This window comes from Equus caballus, chromosome 11 (assembly GCF_041296265.1).
Source record: "Equus caballus isolate H_3958 breed thoroughbred chromosome 11, TB-T2T, whole genome shotgun sequence".
NCBI classification, from domain to species: Eukaryota; Metazoa; Chordata; class Mammalia; order Perissodactyla; family Equidae; genus Equus; species Equus caballus.
Genome location: NC_091694.1, coordinates 10,894,600 through 10,913,812, shown reverse-complemented (window position 1 = coordinate 10,913,812; position 19,213 = coordinate 10,894,600). Strand labels below are relative to the sequence as shown.

At 38.9% G+C, this 19,213-nt stretch overlaps 2 protein-coding genes across 18 annotated transcripts in view; one reads left to right on the top strand and one right to left on the bottom strand.

Annotated features, from left to right (window-relative positions):
• KCNJ16 (potassium inwardly rectifying channel subfamily J member 16) overlaps nucleotides 1–11,832 on the top strand; it is a 51,862-nt gene extending 40,030 nt beyond the window's left edge. For 4 of the 17 annotated variants that reach the window (XM_014739081.3, XM_070226031.1, XM_014739084.3 and 1 more), the window contains 2 exons: nucleotides 4,456–4,606; nucleotides 5,106–11,832. In XM_014739081.3, the coding sequence (XP_014594567.1) occupies nucleotides 5,200–6,459 (1,260 nt within the window). In that variant the 5' untranslated portion in view covers nucleotides 4,456–4,606; nucleotides 5,106–5,199 and the 3' untranslated portion in view covers nucleotides 6,460–11,832. The remainder of the gene's footprint in view (nucleotides 1–4,455; nucleotides 4,607–5,105) is intronic. The other 13 variants (XM_070226029.1, XM_070226030.1, XM_070226032.1 and 10 more) reach the window with 6 other exon arrangements.
• Nucleotides 1–19,213, bottom strand: part of LOC111775599 (uncharacterized) — a 55,423-nt gene that overhangs the window by 18,217 nt on the left and 17,993 nt on the right. The window lies entirely within an intron of this gene.

The window sequence follows — 19,213 nt, the reverse complement described above, 5'->3', positions numbered from 1 at the left end:
GATTCAGATTTAAGCAGTGATTATTGAATAAATACTGTGAGCCCAGCACAGTGAGAGATGGATTCCTATTCATCATCTCATTCCAACATCACAGCAATTTGGTGACATAGGTATCATCCCCATATCACAGAAGAAGACACTGAGGTTCAGAGAAATGTTGCTTTTACAAGCCAATCAGGGTGTTGAGGACAGAGCTGGAACTGGAGTCTGCCTCCCAGTGCATGCTTTCTCTATAATACCAAAAAAAAAAAAAAAATTTATTTCAGACTATTCTTTATTAGGTAATTTGATTTTTAAGCCAGAAAATTTGGTATTATAATTCATATTATTTTGGTACTATCTGGACATCTAGAAAATGGAGAAACATGATCTCATACTTCACACTTCTTTTGCTTCTATATAAAATACAGCATCATTTTGGGTGAGGCAGAATTTACGATGAGGTTGTAGATATTACTCAAAGAAAAAGTGGGCGAGAAAGAGGATTTCCAGATGAAGTTACTAGCAATGTTATAATGCTGGATTTCTGCTTCTCCTTCCCAGCACCAACTTTCAGTTTAGTCATTTGCTCATAACATATTATAACCTCTTTCCATCATAAACTGGCACAAAACTTTCTTAAATTGACTCAGAAGGAGAAACTGTAAGGTTAAATCAGGAAAGAAGTAAAACCCATGGTCTCTGAGAAGTTGGACCAGGGTTGGAGGGTAGGGTTGGGAGGCAGAATAGAAGAGAGAAGGAACAAAAGCTGTAGGTCAACGCAAGGCCTGCTCTGGAAATGACAGCAGCTGAGAAGGAAACGTGAGAATGCTGTGGATTTGTCAACAAAGGAGGAACTGTTTGAAATTAGGAGACAGGGAGTGTTTGGAGAAGTACAGACAATATCCGGCAGGCACTGGGCGAAGCAGTTGTTCAATGGCTGAATGAAGAGCTCTGCTTAAGTGTGTCTAAATGTCTCATGAGGATTCCAGGCAAGATAAGGCTCAGGCATAATTCCAGGGCAAGAAGTTGTGGGACAGGTTTTGAGCAAAATAGCCTACCTTGTTTGGGTTCTGTCCTAATTCATTAACACCACTCTTTCCTTCCTCCTCAGAAAGCAGAGGCCCCCAACAAGTGCCATCTGAAGACGCTTTGTCTCCCTGACCTTCCTGCCGCCCCTCCCCCTCCCTCTTCCTACACCACAGACCTCCACCCAAGCCAATCTTTACAGGCAATGACCTGCATGCAGAATTGAGGCCATCTTTTCTACTCTTTATCCCATCAACTCTCATGTTTCCACTAAAATTTTTCTCATCTAATAGTTGCCAGGAAAGTAACTTGATCACTGACGACTTCATGTAAGCAATTTGCATGTTAAAGAAGGTTCTTGTTAATCTCAACGGCCAAGAGCATTAATAAGAGAATTTTACCAAAGATATTTTGACCATTTTTCATGATGCAGCTCAAATTATACAAAGACAATTACTATTACTATTAATTTATCTATATTAAGGAGGTGCTAGAGACACGATTGAATTTTATTATCAAAGTGATACAGGATTGTAAAGTCACAACCATTGTATTGTACCCTCAACATGCTAAGGAACAGCTTAAATTTGAAGAACTATCTACAAGAGTAATCTGCTTGGTAAATAGCTGAATTTGAGAGGATACGGTAAAATGGCAGAGGAATTGTTTCAAAATTTTCGAGTCTGACTGAGGCACTTGAGCAAATCAAGAAATGGCAACAGATATGCAGGATGCTCATTTGTTTTGTTGAAAATGACAACTACTAAGTCGGTAAAGCTTTCTCCCCGAATTCATGCAAAGATCTAGAAAACTGAGGACTGAAAACAGATCTCACTAGTTAAAGTTGATTAAGAAACACTTTTTTATGTCTGAACTTCATGCAGTCAGCAAGGTTTAAGAGAAGTCACTGTCAGTATTGGGTCTGCTGAGCAATTTTTTCTTTCTCAGTTGTCTCTGTGGGATGAAGTAAATCGGGGCGTCTCGTGGTGTTTTCCTAAGCGTTTTTGCAAATTGTAATAAACTTCAATGGCATTCTCAGGAAACCATCCACCTCCTCACCGTGCATTGCTCCTTACCGTAGCCACGTCTATAAAAGAGCTCCCTGTCATGGCAAAGAAAGTGCAGGTCTTTTCCTGCCTTTGTCATGAATCACCCGGCAAAAGACTTTGAAAGTGGTGCAGGAGGGGGACCTTACCTGATTTAGTATTTACTTTTGAACTTTATACTCCACAATTTTGTAATTACAGTGATCAAATTTCCATTTTTAGTAAAGAAAAGGAATTTTGCAACCAAGGAAGTAGCCACCATAAGTTTCTAGAGAGCTAGGAGGTCAGCAGGCAAAAAGAAAAACAGAAGTAGGAACACGGCGAATTCTTTTTCATGATGGAATAGACGGTGACAAGATGATTAGAAAAGCATTAAGGCATTTGTAAAGCTGGGTCTTAATCCTGAGAAATACGAATGTTAAATATAGACTATCCAATCAATCAACAAGTTTTATCCTCTATTATTTAATGGCAAACAATTGGCAAAGTGCTCAAATTAACACAATATAAGAAACAAGAGATTAATAACTATTTATTTTGTCTAGCTATTTTGATTAAAGGGCTTCCATAAACTTCTTGGCTCAGAAATGGATAAGACAATAAAATTAGTTTGGTCATAATCTATCATTTAACTTAAAGACAAACGTCTTTTAGAAAATTGCATCATTTTCTTGGTCGGAGAATTAAAGAATAAACAAAGTATATGGACCTAAACAGAATCTGAAAGCTTTTCTTTAAATAAGTTGAAATGAATGATCACAATAATGAACCGCAGCAGAGGACATGGTGGGTTTGGGGCAAAAATTCTCACAGCTGTAACTTGTATCCCTGAAATTGTTACACTATTCACAGATAAATTTTCCACATCCTCAAATTTGCTCACTTGTAGCTTGTATTAATTGAAAATTCATTCCCCAATTAGTGTACTGTTGAAGGTGTTTTAAAAATGTCTTGTTTATAACAGTTGTTGGCACCACTGGAGTTCAAAATGATGCCAACCAAATGCCATTTCAAATAGAAACCTTTCTTTCTTCTTTTGGCAGCAGAAAAGAGCAGAGTCACACAGTAGCTCTTGATTTATGAACTGTGCTTTCTTATTCTCAGACTCCCACGATGTGTACTGTTCCCTTTAAGGAACTGGGTTGGAAGCATTTAACAAGAAAATAATCCCATCTCCAAATCTGCTTTTTAATTTGAAATCATGTGGGCTGTTGACCATAAGTGGTTCCATTCTCATGGCTCGAAGGCTCAGGTGAGAGAATGGAGACTGAGAACTCTTGAGCTGCTTCTCCTGTTTGTAAAGTGTCTGATGACACATCAGACAGGAACCTACAATGAAAGATATATGTTGTGGACAAAATTTATGAACATACTTTACCTTCAACATTCCAGTAAGCATTTTGTCAGCCACGGTCATATCCTGAAATTATACAATTGTCCACCCAAAACACGGTTGAAGTACTGACAAAGGACAGGATGTAACTACTCAAAGCAGATCTGAAGGACGGGTAGGTGAAGTGGCTGGGGATGGGTGGATGGATAGAGAGAAGCTCAAACAAGCCTTACAGGATCTTTTGGCTGTTAAGCAGAGTCCATCCTCACAGTGGTCCACCAAACAAAGTGTTTATTGTAAAGTAGGCCGGATCCCTGGAGAAGAAGAAAAATGATTCCTTTTGACTGGAGGGAAATTAACTCTTTCTGCCCTTTTGCAGCAGGGAAGGTGCTGGATAAGTATTTAGTGATTAATTTCCCTCGTTGGTTTCAAGGGGAGTCTCAGTGTCAGGAGTATTTACCCTACTGCATTTTCTATGCCGCAGAGTGTCAGGATCCTCTAGTCTCAGGTCTCCCTTCCCCCTTACACACTCTTTCCCCACTAGCACAGGTAGACTACATGGAAAACATATCTTAATACTTGCTAAACCATTAAAACTGGGCTGCAGTGACTTCTTTTTTCGCGTAGAAGTAACTAAAGGCTATTTAGCAATGCATTTTTAAAATTTCCTTTCAGACTTGAGCTGGGAAATCCATTGGCCTATACCACAGATGCTGAAAGTGATAAGAACTGTATGTTCTGCTTTGATCTTTTAAACACTGAATTTGGAAGGAAAAAAATGATTTTGCCTAGGGATGGCTGTGAAAGCATCAGGAATACACTGAAGAACTAGAGAGAAAGGTCCAATTGTATTATGCTCCCTTTAAGAGGGAAACAAGATTAGCAACGTTGGCAAATTTTCAGCTTCCATTAACAGAGATGGAGAAGAGTGAACAGTATCAAAAAAAAGAAAAGAAAAGATGGATGTTTTGAGACAAAGGCAGAAGCAATTTTATACCTTATTGAAAGCTTACCTGGGAGTGGTTTTAACTCCTCTGGGTTTAAGAAAGATTTTTTTTTTCTCTCGAGACTAAAGGTGGAGCTAAAATAAAGGAGTTGAATCTGAAATAGCATCCCTGTCAGTTCTGTGCTAGCCTGGGAAACACACAAGGAAGAACAATCTCCTGTGGAAGAGAGAGGACGGCGGAAGGTGAGGACTACCTATTACGGCAACCAGAATGTAAGTTACATTTTAACATGAAGGTCGAAACTGTTAATTGCCTTCTTCTAAGGAAAACCATCTGACTTAAACAGAAAGCTTCTAAGACTGCTGGACGAATATCTGAATTATACTTTGTCTTTTTATATGGTAGATTATTTTGTTCTCTAAATGCCCTCATGCCAGAAGAGTCTACAAAAATAAGACAAAATTTTTTTATCTCAGGTCAGAAAAGGTACCGAGGCTTCATCTGGGATAATCATAGTGTTTACTCAAGCCTTATGCATATATAAAAATGTCATTTTCTCTAATTGCATATTTTGTTCCTATAATGACTGAGTGGAATTCTAAACTGAAATAATTTAGAGTAATCAATACTGAATGTCTATCGTTCAAACGAAGTCTTAGCTATTTCAGATGGCATAAAATTGCTTCAAGTTTCGCAAGTTGCTATAAAGTTGGAAATTAAAAGCTAAAGCTAAAGTGTGTTTAATTTTCTTTTTTTTTTTTTTTTTTTCAGGTCTTAACTGAAAACCTAAACCAACAAACACCAACACACCTAGAACTATTACTACTACGAAACTCAGCTGGATGCCCCAAGGGTACAGGAAAGAATGAGCTATTACGGCAGCAGCTATCCGATTGTAAATGTGGACCCCAAATACCCAGGCTACCCCCCAGAGCATGTTATAGCTGAGAAGAGAAGAGCGAGAAGACGCCTGCTCCACAAAGATGGCAGTTGCAACGTGTACTTCAAGCACATTTTTGGAGAATGGGGAAGCTATGTGGTCGACATTTTCACCACTCTTGTAGACACCAAGTGGCGCCATATGTTTGTGATATTTTCTTTATCTTATATTCTCTCCTGGTTGATATTTGGCTCTATCTTTTGGTTAATAGCCTTTCATCATGGAGATCTGTTAAATGATCCGGACATTACACCCTGTGTTGACAACGTCCATTCTTTTACAGGCGCGTTTTTATTCTCCCTTGAGACCCAAACTACCATAGGTTATGGTTACCGCTGTGTCACTGAAGAATGCTCTGTGGCAGTGCTCATGGTGATTCTTCAGTCCATTTTAAGCAGCATCATAAATACCTTCATTATTGGAGCTGCCTTGGCCAAAATGGCAACCGCTCGAAAGAGAGCACAAACCATTCGGTTCAGCTATTTTGCACTCATTGGCATGAGAGATGGGAAGCTTTGCCTCATGTGGCGCATTGGTGATTTCCGACCAAACCATGTGGTAGAAGGCACAGTTAGAGCCCAACTTCTCCGCTACACAGAAGACAGCGAAGGGCGGATGACAATGGCATTTAAAGACCTAAAGTTAGTCAATGACCAGATCATCCTTGTCACACCAGTAACTATTGTCCATGAAATTGACCAAGAGAGCCCTCTGTATGCCCTTGACCGAAAAGCAGTGGCCAAAGATAACTTTGAGATTTTGGTGACATTTATCTATACTGGTGATTCCACTGGGACATCCCACCAATCCAGAAGTTCCTATGTTCCCCGAGAAATTCTCTGGGGGCATAGGTTTAATGATGTCTTGGAAGTTAAGAGAAAGTATTACAAAGTGAACTGTTTGCAGTTTGAGGGAAGTGTTGAAGTCTATGCTCCCTTTTGCAGTGCCAAACAATTGGACTGGAAAGACCAGCAGCTCCACAACATGGAGAAAGCCCCACCAGTCCGAAGCTCCAGCACATCAGATACCAAGGTCAGAAGAAGGTCATTTAGTGCAGTTGCCATTGTCAGCAGCTGTGAAAACCCAGAGGAGACCACCACCTCTGCCACAGATGAGTGTAAAGAAGCACCTTATCAGAAAGCTCTCCTGACTTTAAATAGAATCTCTGTAGAATCCCAAATGTAGTCCTAAATTATAATTACAAGGGCTTCCACTCAATCGTTAAACTCTCTAGCCAATCACCTTAAGGCAAGTAGTTATAATCAGGGTTTCTCAAGAATGTTATATAGTATGTTTGATAGTGATGGGGGGGTAAGAGCAGGTTAAAATCGATAAAAGATAATCTAAAAATTACATAGTTTCCAATCATTTGAACTTTTTTTTTGGCTAGCAGATTTTGTATTACAAAAGCTATTAAGAACCTAATTGATTTTAAATTTCATCTCTTTTATTGTCCCATATACTTGTATCTTCAATTGGAGGTGTAATATTCAGTAATGGGGATCAAAGGTAGGGTATTGGAATAAATAAAAATAGGAAGATAGGCAGGCAGCATGAATAACAAATTTTTAAGTGTGTCAAAATTGATGGTATAATGAGTGATTTCCTATAAAAGTGTCATGTCATCTAACTGAGATATGCAAGATATGCATTCAGTAGATGGTAATGCTGAGATATTTAAGCTGGTTCGATGTTTGTCGCTCATAGTGTCTTGGTATCAGCAGGCAGAGGTAGTGGCTGTAAGAAATAGGCAATGCCCCCAATTCAGACAGTTCTTCCACTGCCACTTGCCTGGATAATGATCAATGAGTGCTAGAAACTATTTTTCCTCTAACCCTTTAGGCAGAAGAAAAGTTGACACTATTATTCAGAGCAGTATTTCTCTCTTAAATGCCCTGGTTGACTCCAACAAATGGCTTTACATGCAAGAGCAGAAATAAGGCGACTAGAACCTTTCTAGGTTCTCTGACAAGGGGGCTTCCTATGCCCACCTCCCACCTTCTCCAAGGACAACAGGAAGGAACAGGATCATAGAGATGGGGTGAGGGAATAGGTGGAAGTATAAACATTCTCAGCTATTTAGGAAAAAACCTGTGCATGTGTCTGAATGACTGAAGCTTGGGCTGGGACCTTTATTTGGAAGGGAGGTGGGCAAGGGGAAAGGTATTTATTTGCGCCCAGAAGCAGTTGTGTATGATTCCTGTCTTGGTCATTTTATAAGACATAAATGACTTGAATTGTGGATTTTAAGAAACTCATCCATTGAACTTGGAACAATCATTTAAACTGAAGATTTTGTGAAATCTAATTAAGGTGATTTAAATGCACAATATTAAGTGGATATGCTGAGCACCAGAGAATTGCTTAAATTTTAGGATATGAGATAAATTTGTATACTCTATTTCCATGTTAAAAGATGTTAATCATGATTATTTGAACTGCAAATCCAATCACTTATGAGTGAAGAGTCAGTCACTTTAAGCATTATAAATTGAAGAGTTATTAGCTACATTCAGAATTATCTGTTTTGTTTTGTTTTACATTATTGCTAAGCTGGCAATATGTATATGCCACAGCTTTTTATTTGTTTACTTTATTTAAATATATATATGTGCACATATAGTTTTTGTTTTTTCTGGAAAATCTCTCTCCCTTTCTCCCTTTTCATTTACGTTAAAGCACACAAGCAAATTGAATCACATAGTCCACAATTACCGATAAAAGTAAAATATGGAGGTATATAAAGTTTTTCTTCTTTTTCCTTCTTCCTTCCTTCCTCCTTTCCTTCCTTTCTTTTGCCTATGAGCAGTAAAGTTCCTTTTTAAATGCACATGTACAAATCTTTTATTCTTATTATTTTATGGACAAGAGATTTGTTCAGGTCACAAGTTGTAAAACTGTCCTGAAGCTTACTATCGGAGATCTAAATAGTGCATATTTTTTTTCTGTCTTGCTTCACGAAAGCAGAACTCATTTTTTAAATTGCACCTGCCCTATAGATTTGGATTTTGTAGCAGCAATTACTCAGCTAAATTAGAGTCCAACAATCCACTACGTAGAAACAACTACCACCACAATAAACAAAAATGTCTTTATTTTTTCCTTTTGTTAGCTTGTTTCGCATCCACCTAGTCTCATTGCACTTTGCTTTACTTCCTGGACTCTGCCTGTCCGTGATCTTGCTTTGTCAGTTCAGAATAGAGACATCAATGCCCAGTAAGTACATTCTGTTGTACCATGTGATTCCATCATCAAATTCTCTTGCCCAGAATAGAATGTAAAATTGACATTCCCATGTAATATTTATAATTTTCTGTTTAGATTTATAACATACCTTGACACGCCAATGAGTTACTTGATAATAAAGATCTTAAAATAGTGCAAAAAGTGTGTGCATATGCCTATATTCCAGGTAGCATAAATTCTATTTGCAGATATGGTCAGCTGTAGGTACGGTGCACCAAAAATAAGATTGCCGCCTCATAGAATTAGAACATAGGCAGAATTACAAACCAGTTTTATGGGTTTTTAACAGCTTGTAGAACAGCTATATCTGAATTAACAACTAAGTGCTTCTGTGAGCATTGCAAGAAGGCTCTGTGCAAAATGACATTTCTAGTTTCAAATGTTCTGTTACTGATGAGAAGTAGGTTAAATCTTGTTTCTTGTGGCATCTATTTTCTCCCTAAAGATGGAATTATTCAGTGGACTTAATTAGATGGAAAACAGATTGAGGCATCAAGGCACTGCTCTATGGTGTGAAAAAGCCTGTGAACCGGGCCCTCGAGGAGTGAGGGAGAGAGAAGGGAATGCTGTTTTCATGGACCACCAGTTCATCAAGTGCTAATGGGTGTGTTATACAGATACACTTTCTTCCCACAACAAAACAGCAAGGTAGAGATTTTTAATTACCATGTCATCAAATATCTCATTCTTTGCTTCTTCCTGACTAAAGAATTCCCATTTGGGACAACAATTTGCCCAGGTTAAAAGAGAAAAAGAAAATTACGGCGATGCTTCTCAGTCTCCCTACCAGCTAGGCAGAGGGGGGGCGCTTAAGTGGCGTGGTTGTGGCCTATGAGATGGCAGCAGAACTCTCTGGATGTGAGCTTTAAGAAAGCTCTTCTGGGACCAGCCCAGTTCCACAGCGGTTAAGTGCTCATGTTCCACTTAGGCGGCCCAGGGTTTGCCAGCTCAGATGCCAGATGCAGACATGGCACCACTTGGCAAGCCATGCTATGGTGGGCGTCCCACATATAAAGTAGAGGAAGATGGGCATGGATGTTAGCTCAGGGCCAGTCTTCCTCAGCAAAAAGAGGAGGATTGGCAGCAGATGTTAGCTCAGGGCTAATCTTCCTCAAAAAAAAAAAAAAAAAAACAAGAAAGAAAGCAAGGGAAAAAAAAAGAAAGTTCTTCTCTTGGGGCTGCCTTAGCTATCATATATCCGTTTACTCCCTGTCTTCATTCTTCTCCTTACCCAGACCTTAAACTTGGTAGTTGAAGTTCCTACAGCCATCTTGTGAGAATGAGAATCAAGGACACCCCTTCCAAGGAAAACTAGAAAAGTAGGAAAGAGTGCAAGTCTTAATTGCATGTCTCCAGACTTCTTCTGCATGAGTGAAAATAAATTATGATTTCCGACTGACATAGTGAGCGATCTATCTAGAGGGCATTATCCAGGAGAAAAAGGCTGGTCAGGAAAAAGTGAGGACAAGGTGGGTCCTACTTGTACTTGTACACGACATTTGATGGAGTTGGTCTCTGTGGAAACCGGGGAGTTGAGGAAATGCCGCTATTATTGTAAAACAAACACAAAAGAATTACTTTTGGCCTGGAAATCCCTCTGAGACACTGATAGCTGTGTGACCTTGATAAGAGGATTGACTAGGCGTGCTGTCAGGCTGCCCTTTATCTTCTTCCTTCCCTCACGCAGAATTACATTCTATATTTTAATGGGACTTTGACTAAGCCTAGTGACCTGAAATCCATGGAGACTCAGGCAAGCCAGCACCGTACAGCTTGGGCAAAAATGCAAAACTCTGCTAATACAGACAGCCCCAACTTAGGATGGTTCAACTTTATCATGGTACGAAAGCAATGCATTCAGTAGAAACCAAACTTGGAATTTTGAATTTTGATCTTTTCCTGGGCTGGCGATATGCTGTATGACCCTCTCTCTGGCGCTGGGCAGTGGCAGCCTCAGCTCCCAGTCACCACGTGATTACGAGGGTAAACACTCATATGCTTACAACCACTCTGTACCCCTCCAACAGTTCTATTTTTCACTTTCAGTACAGCATTTGATAAATTACACGAGATAGTCACCACTTTATTATAAAACAGGCTTTATTATAAAACAGGCTTTGTGTTAGATGATTTTGCCCAACTGTAGGCTCATCTAAGTGTTCTGAGCACGTTTAAGGTCAGCTAGGCTAAGCTAGGATGTTCACTTGGTTAGGTGTGTTAAGTGCATTTTCAACTTAAATTATTTTCAATTTCTGAGGGTTTATCTGGGTGTAATCTCATCGTAAATCGAGGAAGATCTGCCCTGTACTGTGTTTCAGACCCCAGGGAGAACAAACTGCATCAATTTATTCAAGTGGACTCTAACAGTACACCAAGAAACCTAGATCCTTACTTTAAATATTTGCATTTTATTACTTCTGAGTTGGCCAGGATATGTGCAAAGTGGGTTCTACAGACCACTTCCATTTCAATGACTGGGCTCCAAATTCTACTCAGTTTAGAATATTCTATTCATTCTACTCATTACAAGCATTGATTCTTCTGTTCTGAATGTCCTGCAAGGCCCTGTGTTTTTTTAAGGTGAGCTTCACCTTTGGACTTCTAGAAACCACCCCTACACACCCTTGGTACTCTCTAAATCACAGGGCTCTGCCTCAGTTCTAAATTTGGTGTGACCTGTCTCTCTCACTTCTGTCTTTAAAGGAGCATTGTGACCCACACTCTGGAAAGAATAACTTTGGACACTAGCGTGCAAGTAGGGATAACACAACAGACCAATTAAGGACAGGGAGGCACTTGACAAATTCTCTGCAAAGATTCTTCTAGATATGAGGTCTTTGAAAATGGAAGCTAGTAACTGAGACTCAGTTCAGATCCATCGGTGGTCAGAGAGAAAGCAAGGCCTCCTCACAGGGGCATTTTCCTGAAGAGGTGAAATCATAATGTTGCCGGGAAATCATCACCGGTCTGCATAGCCTTTGAGCTTTTCTTCAGTAAGAAAAACCTTACGTCCAAGTGAATTTGCAATTTCTTCTTTCACTGTTCTTAGTTTACTAAAGCAACTTAACACGAACCTTTTAGACTGTGTGGTTGGGTCATGAGATTTGGCTGGGGGCAAGCAGCATCTTGCCTCATCATGTCATCCCATGCTCCTTTCCTCGGGAATATCCATGCCTGTGGTTTGAGATCTCTTGTGCAGAGTTTGGAGACTTAAGTCTTCAGGGCTAAATATTTCAAAGCTGAATAGACTCTTAGTTGCTGAGTACCTAGCAGGAAAAATTTTACAATAAAATAAATGAACTATTGCCTTTTGCCATTGGTCTCGTTGATTTATTCTGTTTTATAAATACTGCAAAGTAAAAGAATCCTGGATCTTGAGTCTATCTGTCATCCCACAAAAAAGCAGCTGGACTCAGAGTGAGCACCTTCTGAATAAAGCAGGCAACCTGAGCTGGGTAATCACTGAACTCGGGCTCTCGATGGAAACTTTGGAGCCGCCACGGGCTGCAGAGAAACAGGTTACTCATTTGAAGTTTTCAGCAAGCCCAGTGGATGAAAACCCAAACAGATAGATTAAGTCTTGCTAAATTACATAGCCAAAGAATGCTTTTTCTCCATGCTATCACTTACCACAGGGGCCTATAAAACATCCTTAATCACTAGCTAAGTAACTTGAACTTGAGAAAGAAAGAGTCCCAAGAGGTTTAGTCCCTGTGAAAAGTTCTTTACAGAAAGTTATCAGAAACCTTCAAATTTCCACATAAAATACTTCAGTCACATGTGCTACAAACTGTGGTTAAAGGCTCTTTATTTGAATTAGAAGCACATGTTAGAAATCAGTTATGTATTGTGCTGCCTGTTGATTCTATCTGATATCAGTTTGCCTGGGGAAGGGAGGCTAGCCACCGGGACCAGGGTAAAGACAGAATAGCCTCGGCCAGCTGCCAATTCCAGAACCAAAGGTTTTTAGGACATTGACTCATTTAATCAGGACCTTGACTCATTTAATCAGATTCCATTTTACATATGAGAGAACCTCCAACTTGGAGAAGTTGTCTGCCCAAAGAGACACAGCCATGGAGGGACAGCAGAGGAAGAAAGCCCAACTACCAACGGCCAGGGCCCTTTTGAATCACCAAAGGCAGTAAGCAGTCCTTATTGCTGCCCGAGCTGGAGATATTTTTATTCTGTAATCATTAAAAGGGGAAAGTGATCCTTTCAAGACCCTTTGTTAAATAGAAGCCTGTTATTTTCTAGAAGTGCTTCTGAACTGAACTGTTAATTGGTTATGAATTATTTAAAGAGGTTGGAGTGTGGGGAAGGAAAAAGAAATGTGAGAAACAGCTGGTAAGAGCAATGATGAATGAGGATAATCTCCTTCAAAATGTAAACAAAAATGATTGAATTTTTTAAAAAAGTTTCTCCCCTTTTCAGGGCAATGCTAATGCACAGAGGGCCACGCCAAGCCTGTCACCTTGGAAGCGGGAACATCCAGTCCTCTGGCAGGGCCAGCCTTAGGGAATAAGCAAACACATTGAGTAGTGAGGTTTTTCTTCTGGTAATGGACCGTTAAATTTTTGAGGAAGGACCTACAGGGAAGGAGCCCCACCTGAGAGTCATGTAGCCATGGGCTGACAACAGGTGTTTATCTTATTTATTGTGCAGCCTAGAGCAACTTCGTTGGCATTTCCAATTCCTAGTTCTCTTATCTATTGTTTTTCTTTCAGTTTTAAGCTGTGATTAAGAGTACAGTCTTAAGGATCGAACTGCCTGGCTTTGGATCCTGTTTCTACTATTTGCTTCCTGTGTGACTTTGGGCAATTTAGTTAATCTCTCTGTGCCCCAGTTTTCTCAACTGTGAAGTGAGGAAAATAATAGTGTTCACCTCACAGTTGTTGTAAGGATTAAATGAGATAATATTTTTAAACTGCTTAGAACAGTACTTGGCATATAATGAGTGCTAATAAATCACCAGCTATTATCACGGCCAGCAGTAAACTCTTCATCTCTTTTCATCAATTAATTTCATCAATTAATTTACATTCCTTAACTTTCAACATTGACTAAGCCAAAAAAGAAAGAAAAAGAAAAAATAATTAAAAGCAGCGATTATTTGGTAGAAGGAATATAAATTATTCCCAACCAAATGTAAATGATTTGTGTACTGTCTTACCAAAACCACTTTGGATTATGTAAACACAATTTCCTCTCCGTTGTGTGAGGCATCAGGATTCAGTAAAATGGTGCTTTGAGAACAAAAATATTGTTCTACTCAGATACACAGAAGGTTTAGTGAATAGTACCAAACCAAGGAAAAGTCAGACTACATATCATACAGGATACTCCCCGCTGTGAAAACTACCTACTGGGCATCACATTTAAGCTGTTTCAAAAAGCATTTAACTACTTTATATCACAATACTTTGCATAATATTCAAATTTCTCAACACGTTCCAGCAAATTAAAGGGGTCCTGGGAGGAACAGGCTCATGGCCCAAAAATGACCCAATACCACCCAAACAAGCTGCTGCTGATTGAACCTGGAACAACTTGCTGGCCTGTGGTGTGCTGCTGGGCCCCGAGGACCTGCAAACCACCCAGAAGACTCAGAGCCACACTGCATGTGCCAGAAAAGAAGTGTGTTGTTGACCTTGTCTGGGATGGAGGAATAAAAATTGTTCTTTTTCTCTGATGTATGACATATGATGGTAGGAGGATCACGGACCTAGTCAGACAGAAGTGGGTTCAAATTCCACGTGTCCCCTTGCAAGCTGTGTGAACTTGGGCAATTTCCTAATTGTCCCTGAGCCTCAGTTTCTTCATGAATATAAATGGAAATAATAGTGTTTACCTTGTGGGCTAATTGTGAAGAGTACATCAGGATACTCACACACACACGCATGTATACACACACATATACACATAACTATCTGGCATATAGGAGTTGCTCAATAAACTAATATTTCCTGTTTTCCTTCATATATATCAGTAATAGTAGCATATTTCAAAGGAATTTGACAGCAAAAGCATTATTAGTTGTAGGATAACAGTGATCTACTAATTATCACAAAATTGTTTCTTTCTAAATATCAGGCTTTTGTCTTGATGTCGGAGGTCAGTTTGCTGAACGTATTCTCGTCCTGCTCCCAAGAGGAATTGATTTTAGTCCTAGCACTGCCACGAATGAGCTGTGGGATTTGGGGGACTTACTTACCCTCTCTGGTTGACAGTTTCCAAACACTTATGGCATGAGTGTTGCTTTAAATTACTTCATGATTCCCTGCAGCCAAAAATGTGATGATTTTGCCTCACTTGACTCCTAGCCCTGATTCTTTTTTTGTTCTTTGTTGGCTTTTTATGTTTTTTTTTATTAGCATATATAATTTACTGCAATCTTTCCTGTTCTCATGCTTGCTGTGCTGTCTGAATTTAACAGGGAAGTTCTAATTTCACGCTACTTTCTGCTTCTTTTTAAATCCTTCTGTCATGTACAACTGACTGTGATGTACATTTTATACTTCCCATGATAATAAATCGACAATTCAGTTACAATAATAGTATTTGGTGGCTTTAGTTTTCAGATCTAATGTTACTGTCCTTTTCTAAAATTGGACCTATTTTAAACAGCAAAATTTAAGGCACTTAAAGTCAACACGTCTGATTTTTTACAAAAACGAAATATTGCTTTTGCAATTACAATGGCAGGAAGCAAGTAGTGGCAGAAAAAATGTAGTAACTAAAGTAGAGCACTGAGATTCTGATAAGGGCAATCTAAATTTATGACAAACTAACAGAGGGCGTCAAATACGCTATTAAATTTTGTGAAATGCCAGAATGCTTAATCTATGGGAGTTGGGGAAAAGCGCTCAGTCAAGGGTGCTACCAATCCTTTGTGTTATTATTAAGAGGTGCATCTTCAGATTGGTAACTTGTGCAGTGAATGACATGAACAACTGTAGCTGGCCAGCCTGTGTTTCATTACAATTTGGGAAAAAGTGGCTGCTCTTTCATATCCTCCCGATAAGTATAACTGACTATGGTTGCAGCACCTAGATTCCCAGACACCAGTGGTCTCCTAGTTCCCTGAGCATGAGGAGAGATGACTAACCTCAATACCAAACAATCATAAAATAAATGAAGATCACATTGGAATACTCTGGGTGTTCTTCCCAACATCTAAGAAATAGCAACTTGTAAATAACAAATCTGCACCTTACTGTAAAACCAGTTTCCAGAATGACTTCTTTTCTTCTTATGACTCAAACTTTTAATTGAGAGCAATGTCAGATCCATCAAGCAGTATAAAGTTTGTTTATCCTTCTCCAGAAATATAACTTATTATCTAAGTTATTACTCTTTATTTGAAAGCTTTGGATGATAAATGAAATGAAGCATCTGCACACCTAATTGTTCTTTCTGGAATTGGGCACCAGGGGAAAGCAAAATAGTAATGATTTTGTAGGCAGACAAAAGAAGACAAAAAGCTGAATAAAAGCACTGTATCTTTTCACCAAAGGCTAAGGTGATGTGTTGGTGTTTTGAAATATCATAACGATAATAATAACAGTATTAATAATAGCAATTATGTAAAAGCCTCTGGTAATTGCAATTCTATTAGGAGGTTGAGTATTATTGGTCACCATTGTGCCACCTTGTGGTCACAAAAGAACACATGTTTTTCCCATGAAGTAAATCCATTAAGTTTTTATCCCCCCCAACCCCCCCACCCCTTACCCAACTGCTATGGGATATTATTTGGAAGAAGAACTTGGGAAGCATGTTGCCAATATCGCCTATAAACAAAATATGATGGGCACCACTCAAGTCAGAAAATAGCATACACTGAAAAGCAACAAATGGAATTGATCTAAGTATGGATTTCACACACTAAATTTTCCCTCTGCCACCTCAACGTGGATTATATATTTAGAAGATGAAATTGAAGTTCATTTAGGTTACCATTCTCGATCTACAAATATAGACATAGAAGTCTGGATTGTTTCCATTGAGAATCTAATAAATAATTCAGCAATCTATTTATAGTACGAAAAAGCAGCCAGAATTTACGTATCAATTACCAATATTGTGTTAGAATAATCACATCAATGCATATATAAAAACAGCATAATGAACACAATTTTAATTACATGAGTAAAGATTTTCTTTGTAAATATGTGTATTATAATCTCATAATTTTTATAAATTTCAAAGAGTTTGTGATATTTATCTAAAGGATTTTTTTGTTTTCTAAACTCCACTTATGTCAGCTTCCAGATGTGAAGAGCAGAGAAAGATAGGATTGGCTATCTTTCCATGGAGTACTGGCTGCTAGAGACTAAATAATATATCTTGTAACAAATTCAGAAATTTAATGGCCACTGTTTTATATTATCATTGCTTGTTTGATCAAGGCTATGGTTTTTATCAAGGATGAAAGTATTAGGAAAAAATGAAGTTCCAACAATTCTCTCATCATAAGTAATGTATGTGTGTAGAGAACAAGGAAGAGAGAGAATTTAATAAATTCTCATAGATGTATTGCCATACTAGTATTGTTTTTTTTTCTTCCCTTTTTCTCCCCAAAGCCTCCCAGTACATAGTTGTATATTCTAGTTGTAGGTCCTTTTGGTGGTGCTATGTGGGATGTCGCCTCAGCATGGCTTCATGAGCAGTGCTAGATCTGTGTCCAGGATCTAAACCGGCGAAACCCTGGGCTGCACATGAACTCAACCACTTGGCCAAAGGGCCAGCACCTAGTATTGGTCTTAAGTCAGTCTGTTTCTTGGTCTCTTTTTGTTTGTCTTTATATCTACCAATTTCTTTATCTTTCTGTCTCTTGTTCTCATTCTCTATCTCTTAGTCTCTCTGTCTCTTTCTCTGTTTCTCTGTGTTTTGCTTTGTTACACTCTCTAATTTAATTTAGACAGAAATCTAGGAGTTCGACTGATCTACACTTGAATCCTAGCTCTGTGGATTCCTAGTGGTGTGCGTTTGGGCGAACTACCCAAGCTGCTAAGCCTGTTTCCTTATTTGTTAAATGAGGGTGAAAGCACTCACATCACAAAATTATTGTGACAATTAAATGACACATTGCATGTAAAAGTACTTAAGACAATACTGAGCACAGAGTTAATGGCCAATACATGGTGTTTGTCTTTATTTTTATTGTCTAAAGAAAGTACCCATTCTGAATATTCAAAATCCCTGTCCTCATGAGATGTTCCAATACTGCCTCATTTAGAGGTACGATGTCGCCATAAGTTAGAGAAATAGTTCACAGAATTTTAAAACAGAAAAATCTCCCACATACCTCTTCTAACCACTTTATCAATGAAATGCTAAGAATCAGAAAACATCTTCCCTAAATTCACATAAGTAGCAGAACCTATCCATGAATCAATATCTTCTACTTGTACATCCTTACCCAGAGATTGTTGCAATGAACAATAATTCTCATTCTAAACCATGGTTTTAATTTTTCACTACTCTTCCTTCCTTCCTCACTTCCTTTCTTCCTTCCTTCCTCCCTCCATTCCCTCCCTTCCTCCTTCCTTTCTTCCTTCCTTCCTCCCTTCCCTCCCTCCCTCCCTCCCTCGCTCCTTCCTTCCTGCTTTCCTTTCTTCCTTCCTTATCTATCTATCTATCTATCTATCTTTCTATCTATCTATTTTCCAGGATTAGAATTAAGGCAGTCAGTGAAATGAATTTTCAGTCACAGCACTCAATTTTTCTAAAATTACTTAATTCATGCATTCATGTATTGAGCATCTACCTTGCGTCTGGTCATTCATAGACATTGTGAAGGCAGTGATGAATTAAACAGAAAAAGGATCTTGCCCTCTTGGAACTTATGATCTAACAGGAGAGACAGAAAATAAAGAAACAAATACATAAGTTAATGCCAGGAAGAGTTAAGTGGTATGAAAAACAAAGGCATATACCCATGCAGAAAGTGATGGGTGCCATTTTGGGTAGGTGGTGAGGAAGGCCTCTGAGTTGAGGTAATTTTTACTCAGAAACCTAGAATAGGAAAGTAAGCCATGTAGATACCAAGCCCGTGCAAAGGCCCTAAAGAAGAAACAATTTTGAGAGTCTGGAGGAGTAGCAAAAATTAGGAGTTAGATTTTGGCCAGGGTGTGTTTTAAATACTTATTAGATACCAAGTGGGAACAAACAGTAAGAAGTTGTATATGTGAGTTTGGAGTTGTGGGAGAAGATCAGACCTGGGGATGTAAATTCGGAAGCCCTCTGCATAGATATGTATTTAAAAGTATAGGCTTGCACAAGATCTCCCAGGAACTGAATGTAGATAGGGGAACCATGGGCACTGCAACATCAGGAGGTTGAGACAAACAGGAAACTCATTAGAGGAAGATAAGAAGGCACAGTCAGTGATGTATGAGAGAAGAGTGGTTGCTTAACAGCCAAGTAAGAAAAGTGACCCACAAAGTGACTGACCACTGGATGCTGCTTACAGATCACACATGAGAGAAGAGATTGACCCTGGGACTCAGCATCAGAGACTTTGGAAAGGGTGCCCAAGGTCAATGCCTGACTCAAGGAGATTCAATGGAGAAGAACAGGTGAGAAAGTAAGGATAATTTTTGAAAAATTTTGATACAAAGGGGAGAAGATAAATGAAGTAATAGCTGGAGGGAGATATAGGGTCAAGGGAAGTTTTCCTTTTTTTATT